Source organism: Ranitomeya variabilis, chromosome 2 (genome assembly GCF_051348905.1).
Source record: "Ranitomeya variabilis isolate aRanVar5 chromosome 2, aRanVar5.hap1, whole genome shotgun sequence".
Classification (NCBI taxonomy): Eukaryota; Metazoa; Chordata; class Amphibia; order Anura; family Dendrobatidae; genus Ranitomeya; species Ranitomeya variabilis.
This window is the reverse complement of record NC_135233.1, coordinates 645,644,143-645,670,081: the sequence shown is the minus strand read 5'-3', so window position 1 is coordinate 645,670,081 and position 25,939 is coordinate 645,644,143. Positions and strand designations below refer to the sequence as shown.

At 45.0% G+C, this 25,939-nt stretch overlaps 1 protein-coding gene across 3 annotated transcripts in view; it reads left to right on the top strand.

Annotated features, from left to right (window-relative positions):
* KATNA1 (katanin catalytic subunit A1) overlaps positions 1–25,939 on the top strand; it is a 144,330-nt gene that overhangs the window by 59,693 nt on the left and 58,698 nt on the right. For all 3 annotated transcript variants that reach the window (XM_077289148.1, XM_077289149.1, XM_077289150.1), the window contains 2 exons: positions 7,655–7,812; positions 12,925–13,108. In XM_077289148.1, coding sequence (XP_077145263.1) covers positions 7,655–7,812; positions 12,925–13,108 — 342 coding nt within the window. The remainder of the gene's footprint in view (positions 1–7,654; positions 7,813–12,924; positions 13,109–25,939) is intronic.

Below are 25,939 nucleotides of genomic sequence, written 5' to 3'. Positions count from 1 at the left end.
AACCCCCTGTCTTCTTTACGAAAAAGAGGCTGTAAAGTTGTAACCTTATTTTATTGATTGCAGATGTGACAGGAAAGGGTGAAACCATAGGATGCAATAACAGGAGCATTTCAGAATATATAACTGCACAGAGCATAAAACACAAATAGTCTGCAATACACAGTAACATGAGGTAATACACAGGTAACATGAGGTAATACAAACTGATGATTACCTACTTAGTACAGCAAACATATTGATAAACACAGGATTATAACACATAGATAGCACTTACCAACTGCTTAGAGCAGGCTGTTTAACTCCTTAACACCCAAGGGTGGTTTGCACATTAATGGCCGGACCAATTTTTACAATTCTGACCACTGTCCCTTTATGAGGTTAAAACTCTGGAACGCTTCAACTGATTCTGACATTGTTTTCTCGTGACATATTGTACTTCATGATAGTGGTAACATTTCCTTGATATTACCTGCGTTTATTTGTGAAAAAAAACAAATTTGGCGAAAATTTAGAAAATTTTGCATTTTTCCAACTTGGAATTTTTATGCCCTCAAATCACAGAGTTGTCACACAAAATACTGAATAAGTAACATTTCCCACATGTCTACTTTACATCTGCATAATTTTGGAATCAAATTTTTTTTTTGTAAGAGAGTTATAAGGGTTAAAAGTTGACCAGCAATTTCTCATTTTTACAACACCATTTTTTTTAGGGACCACATCACATTTCAAGTCCTTTTGAGCGGTCTATATGATAGAAAATAACCAAGTGTGACACCATTCTAAAAACCGCACCATCAAGGGGCTCAAAACCACATTAAAGAACTTTATTAACCCTTCAGGTGTTTCACATGAATTTTTGGAATGTTTTAAAAAAAACGAACATTTAACTCTTTTTCACAAAAAATTTACTTCAGCACCAATTTGTTTTATTTTACCAAGGGTAACAGGAGAAAATGGACCCCAAAAGTTGTACAATTTGTCCCGAGTATGCCGATATCCCATATGTGGGGGTAAACCACTGTTTGGGCGCATGGCAGAGCTCGGAAGGGAAGGAGCGCCTTTTGACTTTTCAATGCAAAATTGACTGGAATTGAGATGGGACACATGTCCTGTTTGGAGAGCTCCTTATGTGCCTAAACATTGAAACCCCCACAAGTGACACCATTTTGGAAAGTAGACCCCCTAAGGAACTAGATGTGTTGTGAGAGCTTTGAACCCCCAAGTGTTTCACTACAGTTTATAACAGAGCCGTGAAAATAAAAATTCTTTTTTTTTTTTTTTTTTCCACAAATATTTTTTAGCCCCCAGTTTTGTATTTTCCCAAGGGTAACAGGAGAAATTGGACCCCAAAAGCTGTTGTCCAATTTGTCCTGAGTATGCTGATACCCCATATGCGGGGGCGAACCACCGTCTGGGCGCATGGCAGAGCTCGGAAGGGAAGGAGCGCCGTTTGGAATGCAGTCTTAGATGCGTTTGCAGAGCCCCTAATGTACCTATTAGAAACCCCCCACAAGTGACCCCATATTGAAAATTAGACCCCCCCCAAGGAACTTATCTAGATGTGTTGTGAGAACTTTGAACCCCCAAGTGTTTCACTACAGTTTATAACGCAGAGCCGTGAAAATAAAAAAATCATTTTTTTTCCACAAAAATGTTTCTTTAGCCCCCCCAATTTTTTTTTCCCCAAGGGTAACAAGAGAAATTGGACCCCAAAAGTTGTCCAATTTGTCCTGAGTACGCTGATACCCCATATGTTAGGGTAAACCCCTGTTTGGGTGCACTGTTTTACTTTTTCAACGCAGAATTGGCTGGAATTGAGATCGGACACCATATCGCGTTTGGAGAGCACTTGATGTGCCTGAACAGTGGAAGCCCCCCAATTCTAACTGAAACCCTAATCCAAACACACCCCTAATCCTAACTCTACCCATAACCCAAACCACACCCCTAACCCGAACATGCCCCTAACCACACCCCTAACCCCAACACACCCGTAACCCCAACAGACCCCTAATCCCAACCCTAACCACAACCCTAACCCTGACACACCCCTAGCCCCAACCCTAACCCCCTAGCCCCAACCCTAATCCCTAGCCCCAACCCTAACCCTAATGGGAAAATGGAAATAAAAACTTTTTTTTAATTTTATTATTTTTCCCTAAGGGGGTCATGAAGGGGGGATTGATTTACTATTTATAGCGGGTTTTTTAGCAGATTTTTGTGATTGGCAGCTGTCACACACTAAAAGACGCTTTTAATTGCAAAAAATAGTTTTTGCGTCTCCATATTTTGAGAGCTATAATTTTTCCATATTTTGGTCCACAGAGTCATGTGAGGTCTTTTTTTTTGCGGGACAAATTTACTTTTTTATTGGTACCATATTTGGGCATGTGACATTTTTTGATCACTTTTTCTTCTGATTTTTGTGAGGCAGAATGACCAAAAACCAGCTATTCATGAATTTCTTTTGGGGGAGGCGGTTATACCGTTCCACGTTTTGTTCGGCGGTATGATAATGAAGCGTTGTTTTTGGCCTCTTTATTTTTTTTCTTTTCACGGTGATCACTGAAGCGGTTAACTAGTGGGACAGTTTTATAGGTCGGGTCGTTAGACGTGGCGATACTAAATATGTGTACTTTTGTTGTGTTTTTTTTTTTTTTTTTAAGATAAAGAAATTTATTTATGGTAACAATAAATATATATATATATATATATATATATATATATATATATATATATATAATTTTTTTTTATTTTTTTTTTTTTCTTTATGGGCAGCACGGTGGCGCAGCGCTGGAGTCCTGGGTTCAAGCCCCACTAAGGACAACATCTGCAAAGAGTGTATGTTCTCTCCGTGTTTGCGTGGGTTTCCTCCGGGGTCTCCGGTTTCCTCCCACATTACAAAGACATACTGATAGGGAATTTAGATTGTGAGCCCCAACGGGGACAGTGACGATAATGTGTGTGCAACCTGTAAAGCGCTGCGGAATATGTTAGCGCTATATAAAAATAAAGATTATTATTAGATTATTTATTATTTATTTAGGAATTTTTTTATTTTTTTTTACTTAACATTGCCCTGGAAGGGGGGGGGGGGGGCGGCGGCATCATGTTATAGGGTCAGATCGCTGATCTGACACTTTGCAGAGCACTGTGTCAGATCAGCGATCTGACAGGCAGTGCAGGGACGCTTGCTCTGAGCAGGCACTTGCAAGCCACCTCTCTGCAGGACCCGGAAGCAGCCCTGCGGCCATATTGGATCCGGGGCCTGCAGGGAGGGGGAGGTAGGAGACTCAGGGAAGCACGCAGGGAGCCCCCTCCCTGCGCGATGCTTCCCTATGCCGCCAGAACACTGTGATCATGTTTGATCGCAGTGTACCGGGGGTTAATGTGCCAGGAACATAGTGCCGGATGTCAGCTGTGATAGTCAGCTGACACCCGGCCGCGCTCCCCCCGTGAGCGCGACCGTTCGCATATGACGTACTATCCCGTCACTGGTAATTAAGTCCCAGGTCACCTCGACGGGATTGTACTTCATATGGGATTAAGGGGTTAAGGAGCATGAAGATAACTAATGGTGTGGTTTCTACTAAAACGCACGGAGGAACAATGGCTGCTGTTCCCTTCACAATGTCGTCATAAGACCACAATGCAACAGGAACAATCCCACAATGCCCTAGGAACTTCCCATAACACATTGCAAATTAAAATAGAATCTATGCATTAAACGGTCAGCAGATGGTGTTGTTACCTTACAATATGAAATATAGGAAGGATTAATACACACAAAAATACAATGTCTGTAATCACGGAGACATAAAAAAAAATGACTAAACTTTCTAGACAGCAATTATATGGCTGGACAGAACACTCAGCCGACGTCATTATTGTGTTTATTGGACGAGAATAGCAGAACAAGTTCCCCTACTGGCCTGAGGAACAATTTGGTCCCGCCTTGTTTCCCTATTTTTACTTCCACCTCACTTACGATTCCCTCCTTACTTGACGTCCTTACTTGGGAGTGTCTGGGTATTGAGACCTAATAGCCATTCGTTTCTCCGAGACTGACAGTCTTTCATTAGTACTGTATCGCCAGGCTGGAGGTTAGGCTTGGTGGTTTGCCACTTTCTCCTCTGTTGCAGAGTTGGCAGGTACTGTTTTTTCCTCTTGTCCCAAAAGGCATTGGAGAGACTCTGTACTTGTTTCTATCGACTCCTGTAGCGGTCTTTAACATTAAATTTTCCAGGTGGAGAACAATTAGGGTCGGTCTTCTGTATAAGCAGCAGGGCTCGGGTGAGAACAGTTGGGTCATCAGGATCACTGGAAATTGGAGTCAACGCTCTGGCATTTATGATGGCTGACACTTGTGTCAGTCTTGCAGATCCTTCCTGTAAGAAGATTGAATCGATAATTCTCCTTGCGATACGTATCATTTTCTCCCATACAAAGAACAATGTCTGTAATAACAGAGACATAAAAAAAAAATGACTAAACTTTCTAGACAGCAATTATATGGCTGGACAGAACAGTTGGGCTTAGGGTTGTTTTTTTTATCAAAACTTAAATTAAAATAATAAAATGACAATGACATTATGTTGTCATATGAAATATGCCATCAAATTCCGTGTAGTACTTTTAGATTTAAGATCCTCACTATATCCCTGAATAAAATCTTTGAAGGGTGTAGTTTCCAAAATGGTGTCCGTTGTGGGGGGGTTCCTGCTGTTTAGGCACCTTTGCGGGCTCCATATCACATTTTCAGAGCCTCTATCTATTTCAGCCAATTTGTGTTCCAAAATTCACTTGGTGCTCCTTCCATTTTGATCCCTGCCAGTCTTCCAAACAGAACTTTTTGTCCATATGTAGGGTATGGCTGTGCTCAAAAGAAAGTGGGTAACAAACTGTGGGGTCCACTTTTTGGTGTTACAATTACAAAAAATTGGGGATAAAACAACATTTCAGAGGTAAAATTATTTATTTATTTTGTCATACCTCTTTGCATTAATTCCTGTGTAGCACATGAAGGGTTACATTTTTTCTTGTGAACAGTTTGGGTATGTGCACAGGTTGCGGATTCTGCTGTGCATTTTTCCGCAGCGGATTTGGAAAATCCGCAGTGCAAAACCACTGCGGTTTTCACTGCGGATTTTATCGCGGTTTCTTCTGCGGATTCCACTGCGGTTTTACAACTGCAGTTTCCTATTGGTGCAGGTGTAAAACCACTGCGGAATCCACACAAAGAATTGACATGCTGCGGAAAATAATCCACTGCGTTTCCGCGCGAAATTTTCTGCAGCATGTCCACAGCGTTTTTTTTTCCCATAGGTTTACATGGTACTGTAAACTTTGGGAAAACTGCTGCGGATCCGCAGCGTCAAATCCGCTGCGGATCCGCAGCAAAATCCGCAGCGTGTGCACATACCCTTTGAAGTATTTGAGAGGTGTGGTTTTTAAAATGGTATTACATTTGGGGCGTTTCCAATATAGGCCCCTCAAAGTCCATTTATGATAAATCTGAATAGGTCCCTAAAGAGACAGGTTTTATAAATTTGTTGAAAAAATGATAAATTGCTGCTAAACTTAACCCCACTAACATCCTAGCAAAATAAAATGATGTTTGAAAAATGATGCAGATGTGAAGTAGATGTATGGGAAATGTAATTTATTAATTATTTTGTAAAGCATTGACTGTTTTAAGGACATAAAGATTAAAATTTCTTTTGAAAATTGTTGCCAAAGTTGCGATACTCATATTGAACAAACTTTACCATTGTCATGAAGTACAATGTATCACGAAAAAACAGTCTCATAATCAGTGGGATCCATTGAAATGTTCAAGAATTATTGGCTCATAAAGTGACACTGGTCAGATTCCTAAAATTTGGTCTGGTCATTAAAGTCAAAATTGACTCTGTCACTAAGGGATTAAGTAAACTGTAGCAATAATAACATTCATGCTCATGTGAGGACACCAAGACATTATGGTTTCAACTTGGAAAAATCACAGCAATAAATGGGTTTCACATCCAGCTGCAGCTGTGTTTCTTTCACCCCAAACACTGCAAAAACTGATAGCAGCATTTTTGTTGTGTTTTCGCACTTATTACTTTCTATGTGTAAAACAATACTGCAAAAATGTTAAGAGTTGACATACTGAAGTTTTCAAAAATGCAGCACTTTACCAATTCAGCCACCAGGAAAAAAATTGTGTACACGAGACTTCTGAAATCTCAGCTTTTGCTGGTACTCTAAAACGCAGCTGACAATTTACATTAAAATAAATGCAACGTGTGCATATAACCAGGGCTGTGGAGTCGGAGTCGTGGAATCGGAGTCATGGAAATTGACGAGTTGGAGTCGGAGGTTTGTCTTATAGAATCCAGAGCCCTGGTATGAGGGAGTCAGAGTCGTGGAGTCAGTCAGTCGGAGGTTTGGCTTACCGACCCCACAGCCCTGCATATAACCAAACAGTCACCACTAGCAGACGTCTGTTCCTATGATTTAAGGGTGTTCTTAGTAACCAAAGCAAGTGTTGAATTTTCTTTAAAAAACAAAACAAAACAAAACTTGATTACTAGTTTGAGGCATTAAGCATTAAAGGAAACCTGTCACCAGTTTTGTCATATAACAACTAAAACTATGACCTCCTTCAGTGCCTGTGCTGCAGTTTATAAATGCTTATATAATCTCCTGACTCCCCCTGTATATCCCGATAAACCTTTTTAAGTTCTCCAGTGCTGTATGGAAATCGGGTTGGTCCGGTACTCTCCATCCCTCCCCCTGGCTGCTACTCTCTGTCCTCCTTTAATTGATGTGTCGTTCACATTTCCTAGCAAAATCTTAAGCCTGCGTACAGAAATTGAGGCCCGCGCTTTCGCACTATGTTTTTCCCTACTGCGGGCAGAGCCAAAGACATACGGTAAGTGCGTCTGCGCCCTCAATAGGCCAAAACTGATGACCAGTTCCCTTTAATCTCACCCAATCGAGCTTCATTGAAGTGCCCGGTTAGGTTTTAGGGTGATGTGCCCTGTCCTTGGGGGCATCAATCAAGCCAGCTTGTGTGGGATTTGAGCGCAGCCAGCTCCACTTCTTTCCCGGGCCTCCCATCCTCCTTGACACCCTGTGTGCGTAGGGATTAAAATTATTATTTTTTCTTTACAAAATCCACAGTGCACAGGAGCAAGACTGTCCGCATCTGTGGTGTTCAGAGAGCAAAAAGGCCCTGAGTGGTGTATAGCAACATGGTTTCCTACTACCGATATCACACCTTAATTTAACCCTTCCGTGTCTTGGGGCATATCTGTAGTAATAAAGTATGTTTGAAGGAATACATACTAAGAAATGGAAAAATTTAAAAAAAATAAATGTAATATTTTAGAGAAAATACGCTGTACTTCTGATCAAAATCGAGACCACTTTGAGCACTCCCAAAAGAAATGGTGGTAGGTACTGTGATGGCAAGCATAGCGGGTACTCGTGTCCTTCCTCCGCCGAGAAAGTGTTTAGATCCTTCTCCCCGGTGACCTGATAATATATGGATGATAAGATGGAGAGGGATCAATAGATTATGCTGGATCCATTCTTGTATTGCATATGTTCAGAAGGTTGAGACCTTGTATCTCCGATGATCCAATCTTTATCTCATTGGCAGGTTTGGCACGGGATCAGCGTGGAAGCTAAACACGTGAAGGACATTATGTCTACACTGGAAAGTTATAAATTGGACAGCTCTCCTGTGAAAGCAGCAGAACATGACTTTCCAGCTCAGGACGGCGAGGTCTGGTCATTACCAGTGCCAGTGGAACGTAGGTGAGCTGAAAGTGAACTGCAGAAGTGGCAATGTCATCTATATACAGTATGTGTATTTACGGTAGTTAAGTAGCAAACTGTAGCGGACGTTTATTTTTTACATTTGATCTAGAATCTTACTGAATATGAATTTGAAACATGGAAGTCCAGTCATTTAGAATTTGAAAACAACTTTTTCACAGTCGCCCATGACAGCACTACCAGAGAGAGGGGATCCGCCCTTCAGGGACAGGAAACCTATAGGATAAAAGGGCGGTACCTCTCTCCTGCGTCAGTTTGGTTTCCTGTCCCTGACAGGGAACCCTCTAGGATCGGTACCTGAAGATCCGGAGCCGTCCAGTTGAGCTGTGACGGCGGGGAGGCCCCTGTCACGGCTGGTGCGGTGTCCGACCCTGCCACTGCTGGGACCAAGGGGTCTGCAGAGTGCGCGGAGGGAAGCGCGGCCGCCTCCCCGGATTGGGGTAGGGGCTTCGGGGACCCGGTGTGCTGTACATCTCCACGCCGCAACAAGCACTTCCTGATTCAGGGGCGGGCGCACGGTGTGCGAGGTGCACCAAGATGGCCGCCGCCCCGGATCTAGTGCATCTCTACTTCCGGGTCCCAGGCAGTGCGCGCATGCGCAGATGGGGATCAGTGCTTCCCGATGACGCAGCCGTGGAGGAGGGGGTGGATTGGCGCCAAAATTCCTTTTTAAACATCGCTGTGGAGATGTTTCCTTGCTGCATGCAGTCCCAATAATGGAGGACCGCGAACAGCAGCTCCAGCCGCCGCAGCCATTACAGCCGCCGCAGCAGCGTCACCACAAGCGCAAGCCGGATGCACAAAAGAAGAGATCCTCTACTGGCACCCGCAGTACTTGCTCCAGCAGCCATTCCACGCCGTAAAGTCTCCACTATGGCTAACCAGCCGACACCACCGACTACGGATCTTATACAGGATCCTATACCTTTTCCAGAACCGGTACCCGTGGCTGCGCAAGATGGGTGAGTGATCTTCGTGAAAGTTCACCAAATAATTAGGGTCCCCTTTTCCGTTTATTTTTAGGCAAGAAAAAGAACAGAGAAAACTAAGCATAGGTCATGTCCCCTGTGCAGAAAACCCCTGTCGCAAACCTGGGAGAATATAGCCGCTAATCCATGGGTAACAAGGTTTATTAAAGCTGCTGTAAGATCTAAACCCATAAACATAAAAAGACTACCAACCTGGGACTTAAACTTAAGGTATCTTCACACGAAACGACGCTGCAGCGATAGCGACAACGATGCCGATCGCTGCAGCGTCGCTGTTTGATCGCTGGAGAGCTGTCACACAGACCGCTCTCCAGCGACCAACGATGCCGAGGTCCCCGGGTAACCAGGGTAAACATCGGGTTGCTAAACGCAGGGCCGCGCTTAGTAACCCAATGTTTACCCTGGTTACCAGCGTAAAATGTAAAAAAAACAAACAGTACATACTTACATTCGCGTCCCCCGGCGTCCGCTTCCTGCACTGACTGACTGACTGAGCGCCGGCAGTAGCAGGGCACAGCGGTGACGTCACCGCTGTGCTGTGCTTTCACTTTCACTTTACGGCGCTCAGTCAGTGTGGGAAGCAGACGGCGGGGCATGCGAATGTAAGTATGTACTGTTTGTTTTTTTTACATTTTACACTGGTAACCAGGGTAAACATCGGGTTACTAAGCGCGGCCCTGCGCTTAGCAACCCGATGTTTACCCTGGTTACCAGTGTAAAATATCGCTGGTATCGTTGCTTTTGCTGTCAAACACAACGATACACGGCGATCGGACGACCAAATAAAGTTCTGAACTTTATTCAGCGACCAGCGACATCACAGCAGGATCCAGATCGCTGCTGCGTGTCAAACTAAACGATATCGCTAGCCAGGACGCTGCAACGTCACGGATCGCTAGCGATATCGTTACAAAGTCGTTTCGTGTGAAGGTACCTTTAGTCTTGTCAGCTCTAACAGAGCCCCCGTTTGAGCCCATAGATTCGATACCACTTAAAACGGCCTTTCTCACAGCCTTAACATCTGCCAATAGAATAAGTGATCTCCAGGCCCTATCTGCAAATCCTCCCTTCACGCAAATCATGGATGATGGGGTAATACTGAAAACAGAGCCTGCTTATCTACCCAAGGTTGCAATTTTCACAGGTCCCAGGAGATAATCCTTCCTTCCTTCTGCCCAGACCCTAAAAATAAGAAAGAGGACAAATTCCACACATTAGATGTGAGAAGGTGTCTAGTACAATACTTAGAATCCACCCAGCGGCATAGGAAGGAAGGGTCTCTCTTTATCTGTTTTCAGGGACCCAGAAAAGGAGTCAAAGCCTCCAAAAGCACTATAGCTCGCTGGGTAACAGATGCGATAGCCTTGGCGTATTCATCCACTGGAAACACAGTTCCTGAGGGGCTCAAAGCGCACTCTACAAGAGCCATGGCGACCTCCTCGGCCGAAAGGTCGGAGGTATCTATAGACAAAATCTGTAAGGCGGCCACCTGGTCATCACCTTCAACCTTTTTCAGACACTACCGCTTAGACCTAGCCTCTTCATCTGACCTAACCTTCGGAAGAAGGGTCTTGCAGGCTGTGGTCCCTCCCTAAGCAATAATCTCTGCAATTCTCTCTGGTAGTGCTGTCATGGGGGACTGAGAAAAGCATAGTTACTTACCGATAACGGTATTTCTCAGAGCCCATGACAGCACCTGCTTATTCCCCCCCTTTTATCACGTGTGCGGTGAGCACTTTATTATATGAAATGTGTATTTTTATTATAGACACGGTGTAATCCTATTAAGCAATATGTTAAAATTGTGTATTTTCCTGTTGTCACTAACCTGGAGGACCTCTGATGCTGTGTAAACCAAACTGATGCAGGGGAGAGGTACCGCCCTTTTATCCTATAGGTTTCCTGTCCCTGAAGGACGGATCCCCTCTCTCTGGTGGTGCTGTCATGGGCTCTGAGAAATACCGTTATCGGTAAGTAACTATATATATATATATTTTTTTTTTATAAGATTAGCCACACATAGTGGACCAGCAATTACTATGAAGGTAACTCATAGCTCTTATCAGGCTTCACTTCAAATCTCCTTGCATATTAACTTGTAATAATTAAAAATGAATGTATATTCCATGGAAAACCTGTTTGTTTTCACATTTTCTAATCCTATCATTACCGATCAATGTAGGCGGTCACCTTTAAAGGGAACCTATCTGCAGAGTTTAACCCCCTCACCGCAAGCTATTTATATGTGCATGTGGTTCTTTCAAAGACAAGTCCAGTAATACTTATACATGGCCGGTCTGTTCCTCCATTACTGAGAAATCAGAGTTCCAATGGATATGCATTATGCTAATGTGTCTGAAGTGCTCTGGGCTGGAGGAAGCTCTTTCCAAGCCTCCGTCAGTCCAGTTCTATTTCCTGCCCAGCAACTCCTCCTCCAGCTTCTTGCCTGACAGTCTATATGCTGGGTGACCAGCAAAGAAGCTGTTGGTCAAGCAAGAGGTGTCGCTGAGCAGAAAATAGAACTGGACTGACGGAGGCTTGGAAAGAGCTTCCATGTGTCAAAAACACTTCATCCTCACTTGTACATGCATTCAAACACTGATTTCTCAGTAGCAGCAGAATGGACTGTTTCGTTAAATATGTTGGTAGGGGTAAAGGAGGGTGAAATCCAGCTGACAGACTCCCTTTAAAATGTCAAGGTAATTTTATGAAACTGCAGCATATGACATGCCAAAAGATGTAATCATTTGTGGTTGATGTTATGAGACCCCTACTGATCACAAAAGGAGTACCCATTTTTGGTGTGGGGGGGGGGGGGATTCTGCTGTTTTTTTAAGGAAAGTCATGAAATGCACATAGGAGCTGAGCCAGAACTGTAGTGTGACTCAAATGGTCAGAAATGCAACCAAACTACGATTTGGCTCCTGGTTTTTAAGTCTTTCAGTTTGAGCCAAATGTGCCTGTGTGATTACTTTTATCCACTAGAGGGAGCATGGGAGCTGCATACTGTGGTACTGAACTTGTCATACTCTGTACTCCCTCTAGTGGAGGCAGCGGGTAGTAAACCCTCTTATTCAGCTTTTCATTTTTACCAAGACTGGTATTTCATACACCAGCTTTAAACTGACTTGCACTAGAATAAACTGCACCAATGTTATTAAAAGTAGACATTATCGTAATAACTTTTGGCTGTTTTTTTTTTTCCTTTCATCAGAAAGTGAAACTTATGGCAGCTATGGACATATGTAAATTTGGAGTCTGATTGCACCAATTTGTGTCCCCGCCACGTCTGTATAACCAAAAAACGTCTTGCTTTACCTGTTAGTGGGGGTCTTCTCATTCCCACCTCCAAAGATCAAACACGCTGCAGCTAATAATCTAGTACAGCCATACCTTGATGAAGAAATGTCTCCGCTATCAGCAGATGTCTTAAGTAACTTTAGAAACCTGACCTCTTTCTAATTGATCACAATATGTTAGATTTATCCATGACCTCTGCTGTTCATCTTCCATGACAAGTGCAGTATACAGCATTATTGTGTACGCTATAATGCAGACCTAATCCATGTCACATCCAAGAGGGGCAATCAGACTGTTCCCACACCTATCCAGGCACCTCCATGGTCACATCCTAGGGGGTTCAATACCAGAACGGGGGCAATCAGACTTTTCCCACACCGTCTCCCCAGCTCCTCCTTTACATATCCAGGCACCTCCATGGTCACAACCAAGGGGGCAATACCAGACTGGGGGCAATCAGACTGTTCTCACACTGTCTCCCCAGGTCCTCCATTACTTATCCAGGCACCTCCATGGTCACAACCAAGGAGGCAATGCTAGAACGGAGGCAATCAGACTGTTCTCACCATCCCCAGGTCCTCCGTTACTTATCCAGGCACCTCAATGGTCTCATCACTTTTTCAATTTTTCCATTTTTTAATTGATGTATTCCAGAAACCCTTTTATTAACACTGTTATAATCCACATATCATTTACAGTTTTGTGATTTATTTTTTGTATACGGATTCTTTTTCTTTACCAAGTCCTATCTTTTTGGACATATAATTAATCCCATTGTAATTCATTGTATTTGTATTTTAAGGCCTTCACCAGGACCCCGGAAACGACAGTCTGCTCAATTCAGTGACAATCGAGTACATAACAACCGCATAAGTGTGGCTGGAAAGGGTCCAACCCCACCATCCTCGAGAAATGCCAATAACCAGAAAGTAAAACCTGCCAGAGCACGAGAGCGGAAAGATCCCTTGCAGAAAGTGAAAGAAAAGGTAGTTGCCAAGTGCCAACATATGTTCAAATACTATGAAAGCTTGTTTTTTGCTGGACGAGTTGTACTTTTGAATGACATGATTCATTTTGCCACATAGTGTACTCAAAAAAGGCAAAAAATTCCAAGCGGGGTGAAATTATGAAAAAAACACAATTCTGGCATTGTTTTTTGGGAATTGTTTTTACGGTGTACATTTTGTGGTAAAAATGGCCATGCAATACGATTCTCCTCATGAATACGATTACGGCGACGGTTTGCCCCCCAAAACTTTGTAGTTGTGTTGCCACTTTCCCAGACACGTAACATTTTTAGTTTTCTTCCGATGGAGCTGTATGATATCTTATTTTTGTGGGGCGAGACAACGTTTTTATTTTCGTACCATTTTGAGATGCATGAGACTTTTTGATCGCTTGTTAGAGCATGTTTTGTGAAATTGGCAACCAAAAAAATGTAATTTTGGTAGTCTTTAATTTTTTCCGTTTATGATGTTTACTGACTGGGTTAATTGTTTTTATATTTTGATAGATTGGACTTCTCTGAACACGGTGATACCGAATGCATGTTTTTAAAATGTTTTAACACTTTTATTTTCACTGGGGAGAAAGGGGGTGATTTGAACTTAATTATTTTTTTAATGTTTTCATATTTTTTAAAAGGTGTGTGTGTGTGTGTGTGTGTGTGTGTGTGTTTTTTGTGTTTTTTTTTTGTTTTTTTTACTACTTGAAGATGTGATCATCTGATCACTTGTGCTATATGCAGTAATGCCTCGGCTACTGCATGAGGAATCTATGTATCCTACAGGAGCTGTCTTTCTTGGTTTTCTTTGATTTTTTGCTAGAACCTCTCCTTTCACTTGCATGGTTGCACATATTTTCTTTTTTACGTTTTAATTGACAAATTAAAAGTTATATTTTAATTCTAACTTTGGTGCTGTATAACATATTTCTTCTAGTGAGATTCCTACTTTTGTATTGGTAGTATCTATTCCATCATAGCTTTTTTTAAACTCAGATCACAGGCAGGGTTTCAAAAGAGTTTTGTAATGACAAGCATGGGGGTCATCAGCTGACCCTCAGCTGATGACCCACCGACAACTTGCGATCACGTCACGGGTGTGCTAATAGGCGGAAGAAAGCACACACGCTCGTCGGCGGCGACTTAGGCCATGTGCACACGTTGCGTTTTTTGCTGCGGATCCGCATCCGCAGCAGTTTTCCATGCGGTGTACAGTACCATGTTAACTTATGGAAAACAAAAACCGCTGTGCACATGCTGCGGAAAAAAACACGTGGAAACGCTGCGGTTTATTTTCCGCAGCATGTCAATTCTTTGTGCGGAATCCGCAGCGATTTTACACCTCCATATTAAAAAACCGCAGGTGTAAAACTGCAGAAGATAACGCACAAAAACCGCGGAAAATCCGCAGGAAAACCGCGTAAATCCACAGGAAAAACGCAGTGTTTTTGCCCTGCGGATTTATCAAAATCCGTGTGGAAAAATCCGCACACCAGTCCGCAGCGTGTGCACATAGCCTTAAATGCCGCTGTTAGAGATTGACAGCGGCATTCAACAGGATAACAATAGCTGGTGTAACTTCACTCCACTTACGATTGTTAGGAGCAGGTCCTAGCTGTAATTTAGAGCCATTGCCGGCCGGATATGGGGCGGATTCGCTGCGTGAGCCCACCCCATACACGTGCTTCTGACTTGCGCCGTATATATACGGTGCATGTTGTGAAAGGGTTAATGGGCTTAACTTGTCAATTGTGACCACTGCATCTGTATGGCTGAAAGAGGGAGATGGTGTTAGAGAGGAAACTATCGGTATATAATGACTTCTGGGTACGGTGGCCTTTTAGACCCTTTCGATGACTGGATCTAACAGGCTGTGTGAGTGAGAAACTGCCAGCTCTTATGCACTGCAGTGCATGTGTCAGTGCTGAAGAGAAATACTGGCACACAGGAGTGCATGTGTCGGTACTGAAGAGAGATACTGGCACCCAGGAGTGCATGTGTCGGTACTGAAGAGAGATACTGGCACCCAGGGGTGCATGTGTCAGTACTGAAGAGAGATACTGGCACACAGGAGTGCATGTGTCAGTACTGAAGAGAAATGCTGGCACCCAGGAGTGCATGTGTCAGTACTGAAGAGAGATACTGGCACACAGGAGTGCATGTGTCAGTACTGAAGAGAAATACTGGCACCCAGGAGTGCATGTGTCGGTACTGAAGAGAGATACTGGCACCCAGGAGTGCATGTGTCGGTACTGAAGAGAGATACTGGCACCCAGGAGTGCATGTGTCGGTACTGAAGAGAGATACTGGCACCTAGGAGTGCATGTGTCGGTACTGAAGAGAGATGCTGGCACCCAGGAGTGCATGTGTCGGTACTGAAGAGAGATGCTGGCACCCAGGAGTGCATGTGTCGGTACTGAAGAGAGATGCTGGCACCCAGGAGTGCATGTGTCAGTACTGAAGAGAGATACTGGCACCTAGGAGTGCATGTGTCAGTACTGAAGAGAAATGCTGGCACCCAGGAGTGCATGTGTCAGTACTGAAGAGAGATGCTGGCACCCAGGAGTGCATGTGTCAGTACTGAAGAGAGATACTGGCACCCAGGAGTGCATGTGTCAGTACTGAAGAGAGATACTGGCACCCAGGAGTGCATGTGTCAGTACTGAAGAGAGATACTGGCACCTAGGAGTGCATGTGTCAGTACTGAAGAGAGATGCTGGCACCCAGGAGTGCATGTGTCGGTACTGAAGAGAGATACTGGCACCCAGGAAGTGCATGTGTCGGTACTGAAGAGAGATACTGGCACCTAGGAGTGCATGTGTATCGCAATGCATGGAATCAAAGTTAAAAAAAAAAAAAAAAAAAGTGAGTCCCACAGTGGGACAGAGTAAAAAAAAAAAAAAACACAAAAAAACCCACACAAAAATCTAGGGAAATCTGCGCTAGACAAACACCACCCTTCGGAGCCCCACTGTGCCTAAAACCTCAGCTAGCGTCGACCTGTATCACATTACTATAGTGAGGAAAGTCCACTGAATATTTCATGGGACATGAGTCTCCAGAAGCACAGGCTGGGCACCATGTATGGGCACTAAGCTGGCATATTTGCCGTTTTCACTCTGCAGCTCCCACACTATTCTTTTTCTGGGTACGGTAATTGCAAACTCGTGTGGAGCCAAAATAGTCACTGCAACTGAAGATGGATTTAAAAGGTGTCATTTTTTATATGGGGTCACTTTTGGGTGTTTCCTGCTGTTCTGATTTAGGGACTATGCAAATACCTCCAGCAAACTATACCAGCAAAATGGGCACTCCAAAAGCCAAATGGCACTCCTACCTTGTGTGGCCAAACAGTAGTTTGTGTCGATATGTGGGTTAACCAGCTTGTTGTGGGACAAGTTGCATAACAAATTATGGGGTCCATTTTCATCAATTACCCTTTGTGTAAACTAAAAATGTGCTGCTAATATAGCATTATTGGTAAAAAATGTAATTTACTTCCAGAACCCAATGTTACAAGATGTAATTTGTAGGTAAAAATGTTTACAACACCCCTAAATTAAGTCCTTGTAGGTTATAGGTTTTGCAAAATGGGGTCACTTGGGTGGGTTTCTGGGTCTCTTTGGCATCTTGCACGCTGTGCAAATGCATCATGGTGTCCAAATTTGCACTCTAAGGCTACTTTCACACACAGCATATTTGCTGCGTATTTTTACGCGCGCGTATTTTGCTGCTGCTTTACCTGCGTTTTTTTACGCAGGCAAAAAACGCAGCTGCTTTCACACACTGCGTTTTTTGCTGCGTTTTTTGCAGCTGCATTTTTTTCAGCATTGTGTACTGAAATTAAAGTTTGTTTGAAAAAAAAAAAAAAGGGGAAAAAAAAAAGAGTCATTGAGGTCATTTCCTGTCTTTATGACTCAGAATACAATACACACTGGAGTTAACACTGGAGTTTTCCGGTACTCCACATTGTTTGCTGTACGTTATTCCTGACACTCCTGTGAGTTCTTCTACCATAGATATAGAGTGCCTTCTATTCAGCAGTTCCCCTCGTAGTATATCTGATTTCTAGGGGGTGTCCTCTATTCATGGCAAGTGGGTGTTATGTAATGTGTATTTTTTGCCATGGTCGACAAATCAAAGAAGCAGACTACATCATAGTTAAAAGTTCAAATATTTATTTGTAGTAACTGTCAAAATTGAAAAACTTTTCTAATAAAATTGAGAATAGAATGATTTGTTGTTTTTTTTTGTTATTAACAAAATTCCACACGTAAACACTGTAAACATCCCCAAAATGGGATTATAAACCTGTGGATGTCCAAGTCCACTCATTAATTGCCGCCAGGAGGGCATGCTTCCAGCTTTCATTAGTATTGCGCAAGGCCCTTTCCTCGTCACCACTGACGGTGAGTCATTCGGCACTTGCGCAACACTAATCAGAGCTGGAAACATGCCCTCTTGGCGGAAACTGAGGAGTGGACTTGGACATCATGGCGTTTTAAACATGAAAAGCAACATTATGCCTACTGGTCCTCATATAGGCTTTGTGAATATGAGTAGTAGCTCCAGTCTGGATGGTGTTCTTCAGACTGGGCTACTACTCTGGATGTTGGTGCACCTGCAGCAGCACTTGGAGCAGATGGCAGAGGTCTATTGAATGCTGCTGCAGGTGCAAGAGGAGTCGGCGTCGGTGGATGCCAGATGTGGTTTAGTGAACAAACCATTTCTTCAAAGGTTGGATTTATATGCGGATACTTCTTAAAACATGTCACCGCCATTGAAATATACGTCATGCAGGAGTCCTGGACCTCGGGGGACAGAGTACGCATTCTGGAAGCTAGAGTGGTTCCATATGCTGAGAATTGATCCTCTTCAGGTTGGCGATCAATTAGAGAAATTGCCCTTGCCAAGGCAGCCGTCTCCTCATCCTCCTTTGAAGAGCCTCTTTTCCTCTTCCTCTGTGTTGAGGGTGGAGGTGGTGTTGGTGGCGGTGGTGGCGGCGGCGATGCCAATGAACTAGTCTCGGAGAGGGGCAGATCATCATTTTGGGTAGAAGGGTCAGGCCTTGGCTCATTTGGAAGAGAGCTGGTAGCAGGCTGTGAAGCATGTTCATACACTGGAGTTGTTGCTGTGGCCGGGATTTCGGTCATCGGCTGGACATTGCCTATGGTTCTGTAAAGAGAAACATCAAAACAATAGTTTTAATACATTTTATTTTCTATTCAAAATTAAAGACGTTACTGATACTTACGGTCGGTAATGTAGACTGCCGTTTAAAAATTGGAGTTCCTGTTCAAAACGCCCTTGAGAAGCAGGTGCCGCAGAGCCACTTGGTGCTTCTGACCGTGACCGTGTAAATCTGTCCCTCACCGACCTCCAGCGGGTTCTCAAGGCTGAAACTAAAAAGTGAAAAATTGAACCTATTAATATACTATTCAACTACATACAGACAAGAAATTCAAAAATACTCCTCCAAAATGGAAAATATTTACCAATTTCTTTTTGCCGCTCCTTTGGGTATGACTCGTACAGGGGATAGAGGGTGACATAGACCTTGTGCCAGGAAGCCGTTTTTGTATATTTGTTGGAAAACTCCCGGCACCCCTTATCCCAAAGACATGGGAAGTTTTGAACCTAAAAAAGGTAAAACATTAACTACTATTAGTTATACACACAAAATTTGACAAACTTGATAGAGGCAGAAAAAGTAACACAGGCTGCTGAGGAATGACAACCCCAACTGCTTGTTATTACCTTCACACGCATACGGGACACACACGCAACAGGGGACACACACGCACAGGGGACAGAAAATCCGGTGAAGAGCGTTTTTTTAAATAAATATTTTGCTAGGTTTAAAACTAAATTGGAAATAAATAGGGATTCAACGCAGGGCGCAGAGAACGCAGCAAGTTGCGTATTTCAGTGCCACGTGCCACGTATTTAAGTGCCACGTATCACGTATTTCGGTGCCACGTATTTCAGTGCCACGTGCCACATATTTCAGTGCCATGTGCCACGTATCAAAGTGCCACGTACTTCAGTGCCACGTATCAAAGTGCCACGTATCAAAGTGCCACGTGCCACGTATCAAAGTGCCACGTATTTCAGTGCCACGTGCCACGTATCAAAGTGCCACGTATCAAAGTGCCACGTATCAAAGTGCCACGTATCAAAGTGCCACGTATCAAAGTGCCACGTATCAAAGTGCCACGTGCCACATATTTCAGTGCCACGTGCCACGTATTTCAGGGCCACGTGCCACGTATTTCAGTGCCACGTATTTAAGTGACACGTATCACGTATTTCAGTGCCACGTATTTCAGTGCCACGTGCCACGTATCAAAGTGCCACGTGCCACATATTTCAGTGCCACGTATTTAAGTGACACGTATCACGTATTTCAGTGCCACGTATTTCAGTGCCACGTATCAAAGTGCCACGTGCCACATATTTCAGTGCCACGTATTTAAGTGACACGTGCCACGTATCAAAGTGCCACGTATGACATATTTCAGTGCCACGTATTTAAGTGACACGTATCACGTATTTCAGTGCCACGTATTTCAGTGCCACGTATCAAAGTGCCACGTGCCACATATTTCAGTGCCACGTATTTAAGTGACACGTATCACGTATTTCAGTGCCACGTATTTCAGTGCCACGTATCAAAGTGCCACGTGCCACATATTTCAGTGCCACGTATTTAAGTGACACGTGCCACGTATTTAAGTGACACGTGCCACGTATCAAAGTGCCACGTATCACATATTTCAGTGCCACGTATTTAAGTGACACGTATCACGTATTTCAGTGCCACGTATTTCAGTGCCACGTGTCACGTATCAAAGTGCCACGTGCCACATATTTCAGTGCCACGGATTTAAGTGACACGTGCCACGTATCAAAGTGCCACGTATCACGTATTTCAGTGCCACGTATTTAAGTGACACGTATCACGTATAAGTGCCACGTGTCACGTATTTAATTGCCACGTATTTAAGTGCCACGTATCAAGATTTTCCATGGAGAACAGACACATCCAGAGATATGTCTGCTCTCCACGGCTGCAGCAACACACTGACAGGAGCCATAGTTCCTGTTGGTGTGTAGTCACTGCGCATGCGCGAGCGAGTTTACCGGCGGTCATTGACCCCGGCACTCTCGCTTAACGGCAGTGCTGCGTGGGAAAGTTCAACGCAGCTGTACTGCTGTTAACCGAGACGCCGGAGCCATTGAAGTACGCGATGCACTGCTAGGAGCTTCGCTCCTGGCAGTGTATCGCCGGACAGCAGGGGATCGGCGTGGGACACTCGTTTTATGGATTCTGCGGACAGGGAGTATGGATTTGGTTTATTATTTTTGGATTTTTTCCTGGAGGATCGAGGGCTTCGCCTACAAGTGTGGTGTTGGTGAGTATATACTCTGTTATGTGTTGTATGTACTGTACTGTGTGTCATGTATGTGTACTGTGTGTAGGTGTTTTGTGTAACTTTACAATTGTGCTAAGTCGCCGGACACAGGGACAACTCTCCCATCCTAATACCGGATGGGAGTAGTAGTCCCATACGGCGACTTAGCACAATGGTGGCACTAGCGTCGCATGGGGACACACACGCATACACACATACACACACACACACACACACACACACACACATACATACACACACACACACACACACCGTCTCGATCAGCAGCCCCACGTTTATGGTCATTCTGTTGAATGACTCCATGCTGCTTCACTGGGGGGCGGGGGCTTCCCTCTTCCTGTCCGACGTCACGTCCGGTCCTGGGTGTCAACCCCTCCGTACAAAGACGCCGACACCCAGGACAAAGGCGCTGTGTGTGGACGGTAAGATGGGGCCCTATGGGGACACGCAGACACGCCGCTGCGTAAAGAATTGACATGTCAATTCTTTTTACGCCGGCGTGTTTGCAGACAAAAGCGCCGCGTTTTTTTGCGGTGTGTCTGAACGGCAAAGTGAATTTCTCATTCACTTTGCCGGCAGACGAAAATGACATTGCGCATTTTTGAAAAGCGCCCGCAAAATAGCGCTCAAAAATGCGCTATGTCTGAAAGTAGCCTTAAAGTCAAATGGTGCTCTTTGCTTTCCGAGCCCTACCGTATACTCAAAACACTCATTTTTAATCATTATGGACTGTCGCCACGTTTGGGAGAAACTGCATAACAAATTCTGAGGTCCATTTTTTCCTATTACTTTGTTTAAATTACAAATTTGGAGCTAAACCAACAATTTCCTGGAAAAGACTTGTTTTTCTTTTGTTTTGTGTAACTAATTATGGGGCCATTTTCACATTTGCGGCTGGTCTGCGAATTTTCTCCCTTAAGCTTTGCCTACTTCCGTAGGCGTCCTGTGTTTCCCTGCGTACCTATCTTTAACATTGGGTACGCAGGGACATGCGTTGTATGCGGATGCGTCCCCTGCGTCGTTTTGACGTGCCCGCCGACCGCACAGGAACGCAAACCTGTTTACATGAAACATGATATACAGTAAAGTGTGGTATTTTGTGTGGTGTAACTTTCTGGTTTAAGGATGTAAGCAGTCAAAATTTGAAACTGGCTTTAATTTTTCAAACTTTTCATAAAACTTCTCATATTTTCATTACTTTTTTTTTTGTGCAAAACATATTGACATAAATGTACTGCTAAAATAAAGTACAATCTTAGATATATCTGGTATATGTAGAAGCATTCCTGAACTATTTCCACCGGGCAGGTAAAGACCTAAAGGGTTAAAAAGGACCCACTAGCTTCGTCTTTTATGAACACTTACTGAAACAAAGATGCGATGCTTTGTTCTAGTTATTTTATAGGCTGTCAGGGGAGCTGATTGGTAGTGATGAGCGAATGTGCTCAGATCATGTGTTATCCGAGCATGCTCGTGTGCTAACCGAGCGACTTCGGCGTGCTCGAAGAATATGTTCCGAGTCCCCGCAGCTGCGTGTCTCATGGCTGTTCAACACATCTAGACAATCCCTGCATCTGTTGCGCCTGTTGAACAGCCGCGAGACTGGAAGATATTATGCGAGCATGCCAGAGTCACTCTGTTAGCACACGAGCATGCTCGGATAGCACGTTATACGAGCATGCTCGCTCATCACTACTGATTGGTTCTCTGTCAATTTCCCCGCCTCCCTCCCTGATGATTGACAGAACTGACTTGCCTTAGGGGAGCTCTATTTGGAGAGAAAATACAGGCCGACCAGTGCTGTCAATCATCCCTCACTGGTGCCCAACTTCAAAAATAAATAAATATCCTTTAAGTTCTAGCAAATCCTCACAAAAATGACCTGTTCTTTGTGAAACAAGTATATATTTTTGCACGGTCTATGTAAGTACAATAATATACTCAATGATCGGCGTCTTCCCCAGTTTCCAACTACTTGGTTCTCTTCTGGGTCACATGACAGTTATTTCCACTTGCCAGATGACACTGGGGTTTGTGTCCCTTTTACAATGTAAGCCTATGGAGTGTCGTATGAGGCTCCATAGACTTGCATGTAATAGCGACCTCTGGCCCACACTTAACCCCCCCCAGTGACACATGATCTAGAAAGGAGCAGTGTGGCGCTGGAAGCAGGGGAAGACTGATCAAGGAGCATTTTAGGGTACCTACACTACACTATGTATACATTTACACATGTGTAGTTTAATGGGATTCCTTTGTTAAAGGGAACCTGTTAGCAGAAGATGGGGCCACTGCCTTTCAGGGCTTATCTACTGCATTCTATAATGCTGTAGATAAGCCTCCGATCCGACCTGCAAGTGAAGAAAAATAAGTTATATGCTATGCTTTTGCAATAACTGAATAGCTGGGTATCTGCTGCCCAAGTGTAGCTTATTAAATAGGGAAGCAGTCTGCTTTTTTCCCCCAAGATGTATTCTTGGTGTCAGCCTCTAGGTGGCAGCATATACCAAAATTCTTTATTTGTTAAAAAAATCGCCTGTTTTCGCCATCCTGAGGAGGCCAAATTTTTCACTTATTACTAATATCCAAGATGTATTGTTTCTCCTTGCGGAGATTAACATGCTAAGCATGCCGAGATGAGGAGACTTAAAGCCGCAATGCTTCTCTGGAGAATATGCAAATTCTCTTCAGAGAGGAAGAGGACTAGAACTCTAGTACCACCTATTGGAAGTAGCATATTTCCCAAAGCAGCATTGTAGCTTTAAAGGGAAGGTACCGCAATTGTACATCATTAATAAATCAATGTAATGTAGCATAACATGCTGTTATTATAACCAAGTTTACTCTGTCGCCTCATTGGGGGACACAGGACCATGGGTGTTATGCTGCTGTCCACTAGGAGGCGACACTATGCATAATCTGAAAAAGATTAACTGTGGCTCCTCCTCTGCAGTATACACCCCTGGACGGCATCAGCCTTCTCCAGTTTTTGCTTAGTGTCGCATAGGAGGCACACCTAAGATTTTTTACTCCGTTTTTTTTCCGACGGATTACAGATGAAGAAAAGAGGGTCTCCTGTGAGACTCCCGGCATGGCTCCTTTCTCGGCCCCCTATTACGGGGTGCCCAGTTGAAGTAGAGATGGCTATTCCCCATGTTGCTCCTTCCCCAGTCCCTCGGGTGCTGGTTCGAAGTCTAGACTCCCCCTCCTTCCCCAATTCCCTTTGGTTTCTGGGTTGAGGTCGAGGCGAGGATAAAGGCCCCTGAAGGTGTGACAACAGCACCCTCCCTATCCCCCTCTGGGGGTATTAGGTTGAGACGCCTCAGGTAGGGCCTGTACAGGCAGCATTCTACAGCTCCCAGCAATGGGCCAGTATACTGCGCCTGCATCCAGGGACCCCAGCCAAGCTGAGGGCTCCTGACGCGGCCGTGGGGGAGTGTCAGGCATGGCACATACAGACACAGGGCTCCCTGCGCCCCTGTCTCTGTGGCAGCACCAGCTCTACTCTGCCTCAGGGGGACCCCCCACCGGGCCCCCCTTTCCGCTTATAGCCCCACCGCTATCCTGCCTTTAAATCCGGGGGGATCCGGTTCAGATCCGACCCCCCGGACTTCCGCGCCGGCCTGGAGCCTTTCTGGGCCAGGCATCTAATTTAGGCCCCGGCTTCGGCCTAGCTGTAGCTGCGGCCTCCTCTCCGCCCCCCGGATGACAAATATGACACTCTACAGTGTCATAGAGGGGGCGGATCGAGACAGAAAGGGCGCGTTTTTACACAGCTTCGTCGCCTTTTTCTCAGCTCTCCGCCCCCTTCTCCCCCTGCGTCGTCTCCTTGGCGGCCATTTCTACTGCAGCAAGGATTAACCCTGCATCTCCCGGCAGCAGGACCAGGCCAGCCAGTCTCCGGGGAGCACAAGAATTTGGATCTTCGGCGCTGGACCTAGGGGCATACTGGTGGGGTAAGATCACAGCTGGGTTGTTTTACTCAGGCTGTGAAACCATATTACCTATAAGGCTCCCCTATAGGTTTCTCTACCCCTATAAGGTCCTCTGCCGGCAGCCCTTCTGCACTCTGTGCACTATGCCGGGCTCAAGGTCCAAGAGAACCAGGCAGGACTGCTATTATGCATTCTGTACAGCCTGCAGGACCGCTCTCCCCAGTGGCAGCACGTAACGCGCTGCCAGGACTGCATCCAGACTACTGCGTCAGAGCCCCAAGAAGCCCCTGCCAATGCCTCGGTGTCTAATGCCACGCCGGAATGGGTCACTCAGAGGTCGCAATCTATGACGCAGTCTATAGATAACCAAACCTCCACATTGCTTCGGGCTCTGCAGAGTCATGGCTCGGCTATGACCGCTACCCAGCAAAGGGAGAGCTTGACTTAGGAACAGAACGAACTGGCACATCCACGTCTAGGTTAGGACACAAGCGGACCCACAGTCCATCTACGTCATCCCATAGCACTCGGTCATCCCCTTCTAGGGAGAGACACCGTAGTTCCAAGTCATCTAGACCGTCCCCTTCCAGGGGCAGACAATGCAGATCTCCGCAGTCCCCGACCAGAGAAGGCCTCCTCCCCAGCTCACCCAGCAGGGGACGCCTCAGTGATACACAGGATTCGGAAGGCATCTGCGACTCCGACTCAGACAGGGAAACGGAGGGGTCCCTGATCCCAATCCCCCCCCTAGCAATACATCGCTAGTCGAGGGCATAATCTCTTCCATCGGGTGCTGGACATTTCTAATCTGCCACCAGAGGATTTCCTTTGAAGGACCTCTGAAGCCGCCTAAGGTTTTCTCTAACCACCCAGCGTTTAAAGTGATCCTTATAAAGCAGCTCTCACAGCCTGAGAAAAAATTCGCTAATCGCAAATATCTGGAGGCAAGGTACCTTTTCACACAGAAGGTCACCAAGGAATGGACAAATCCACCCGAAGTGGACCCCCCCCCCAGTCTCTAGACTAGCAGCACAGACTCTCCTTTCACTGCCAGATAGCTCAACCCTCAGGGACGCAGCAGACCGGCAGTTAGAACGCATGGCTCGTTCAATTTTTCGAGGTGGCAGGGGCCTCCCTGGCTCCTGCGTTCGCTTCAGTTTGGGCTGCCAAGGCCATACTGGCTTGGGCCAAAAATTTACAAGCTGGCCTCCAAGCATCTGCTCCTGAGCTGTCGGACCAAGCGGTTCAAATAGCAGTTGTAGCAGACTAATATGCTTCATGCAGCTCTGGATTGAGCAAGGGGAGTAGCGGGGATAGCATCAAATGCCATCACGATTCGGCGTATCCTCTGGCTGCGGAATGGAAAGCAGACGCAGCCTCAAAGTAGTCCCTCAGGCACCTCCCGTATCTCAGTGGGTGACTTTTCGGTGAAAAGTTGGACAC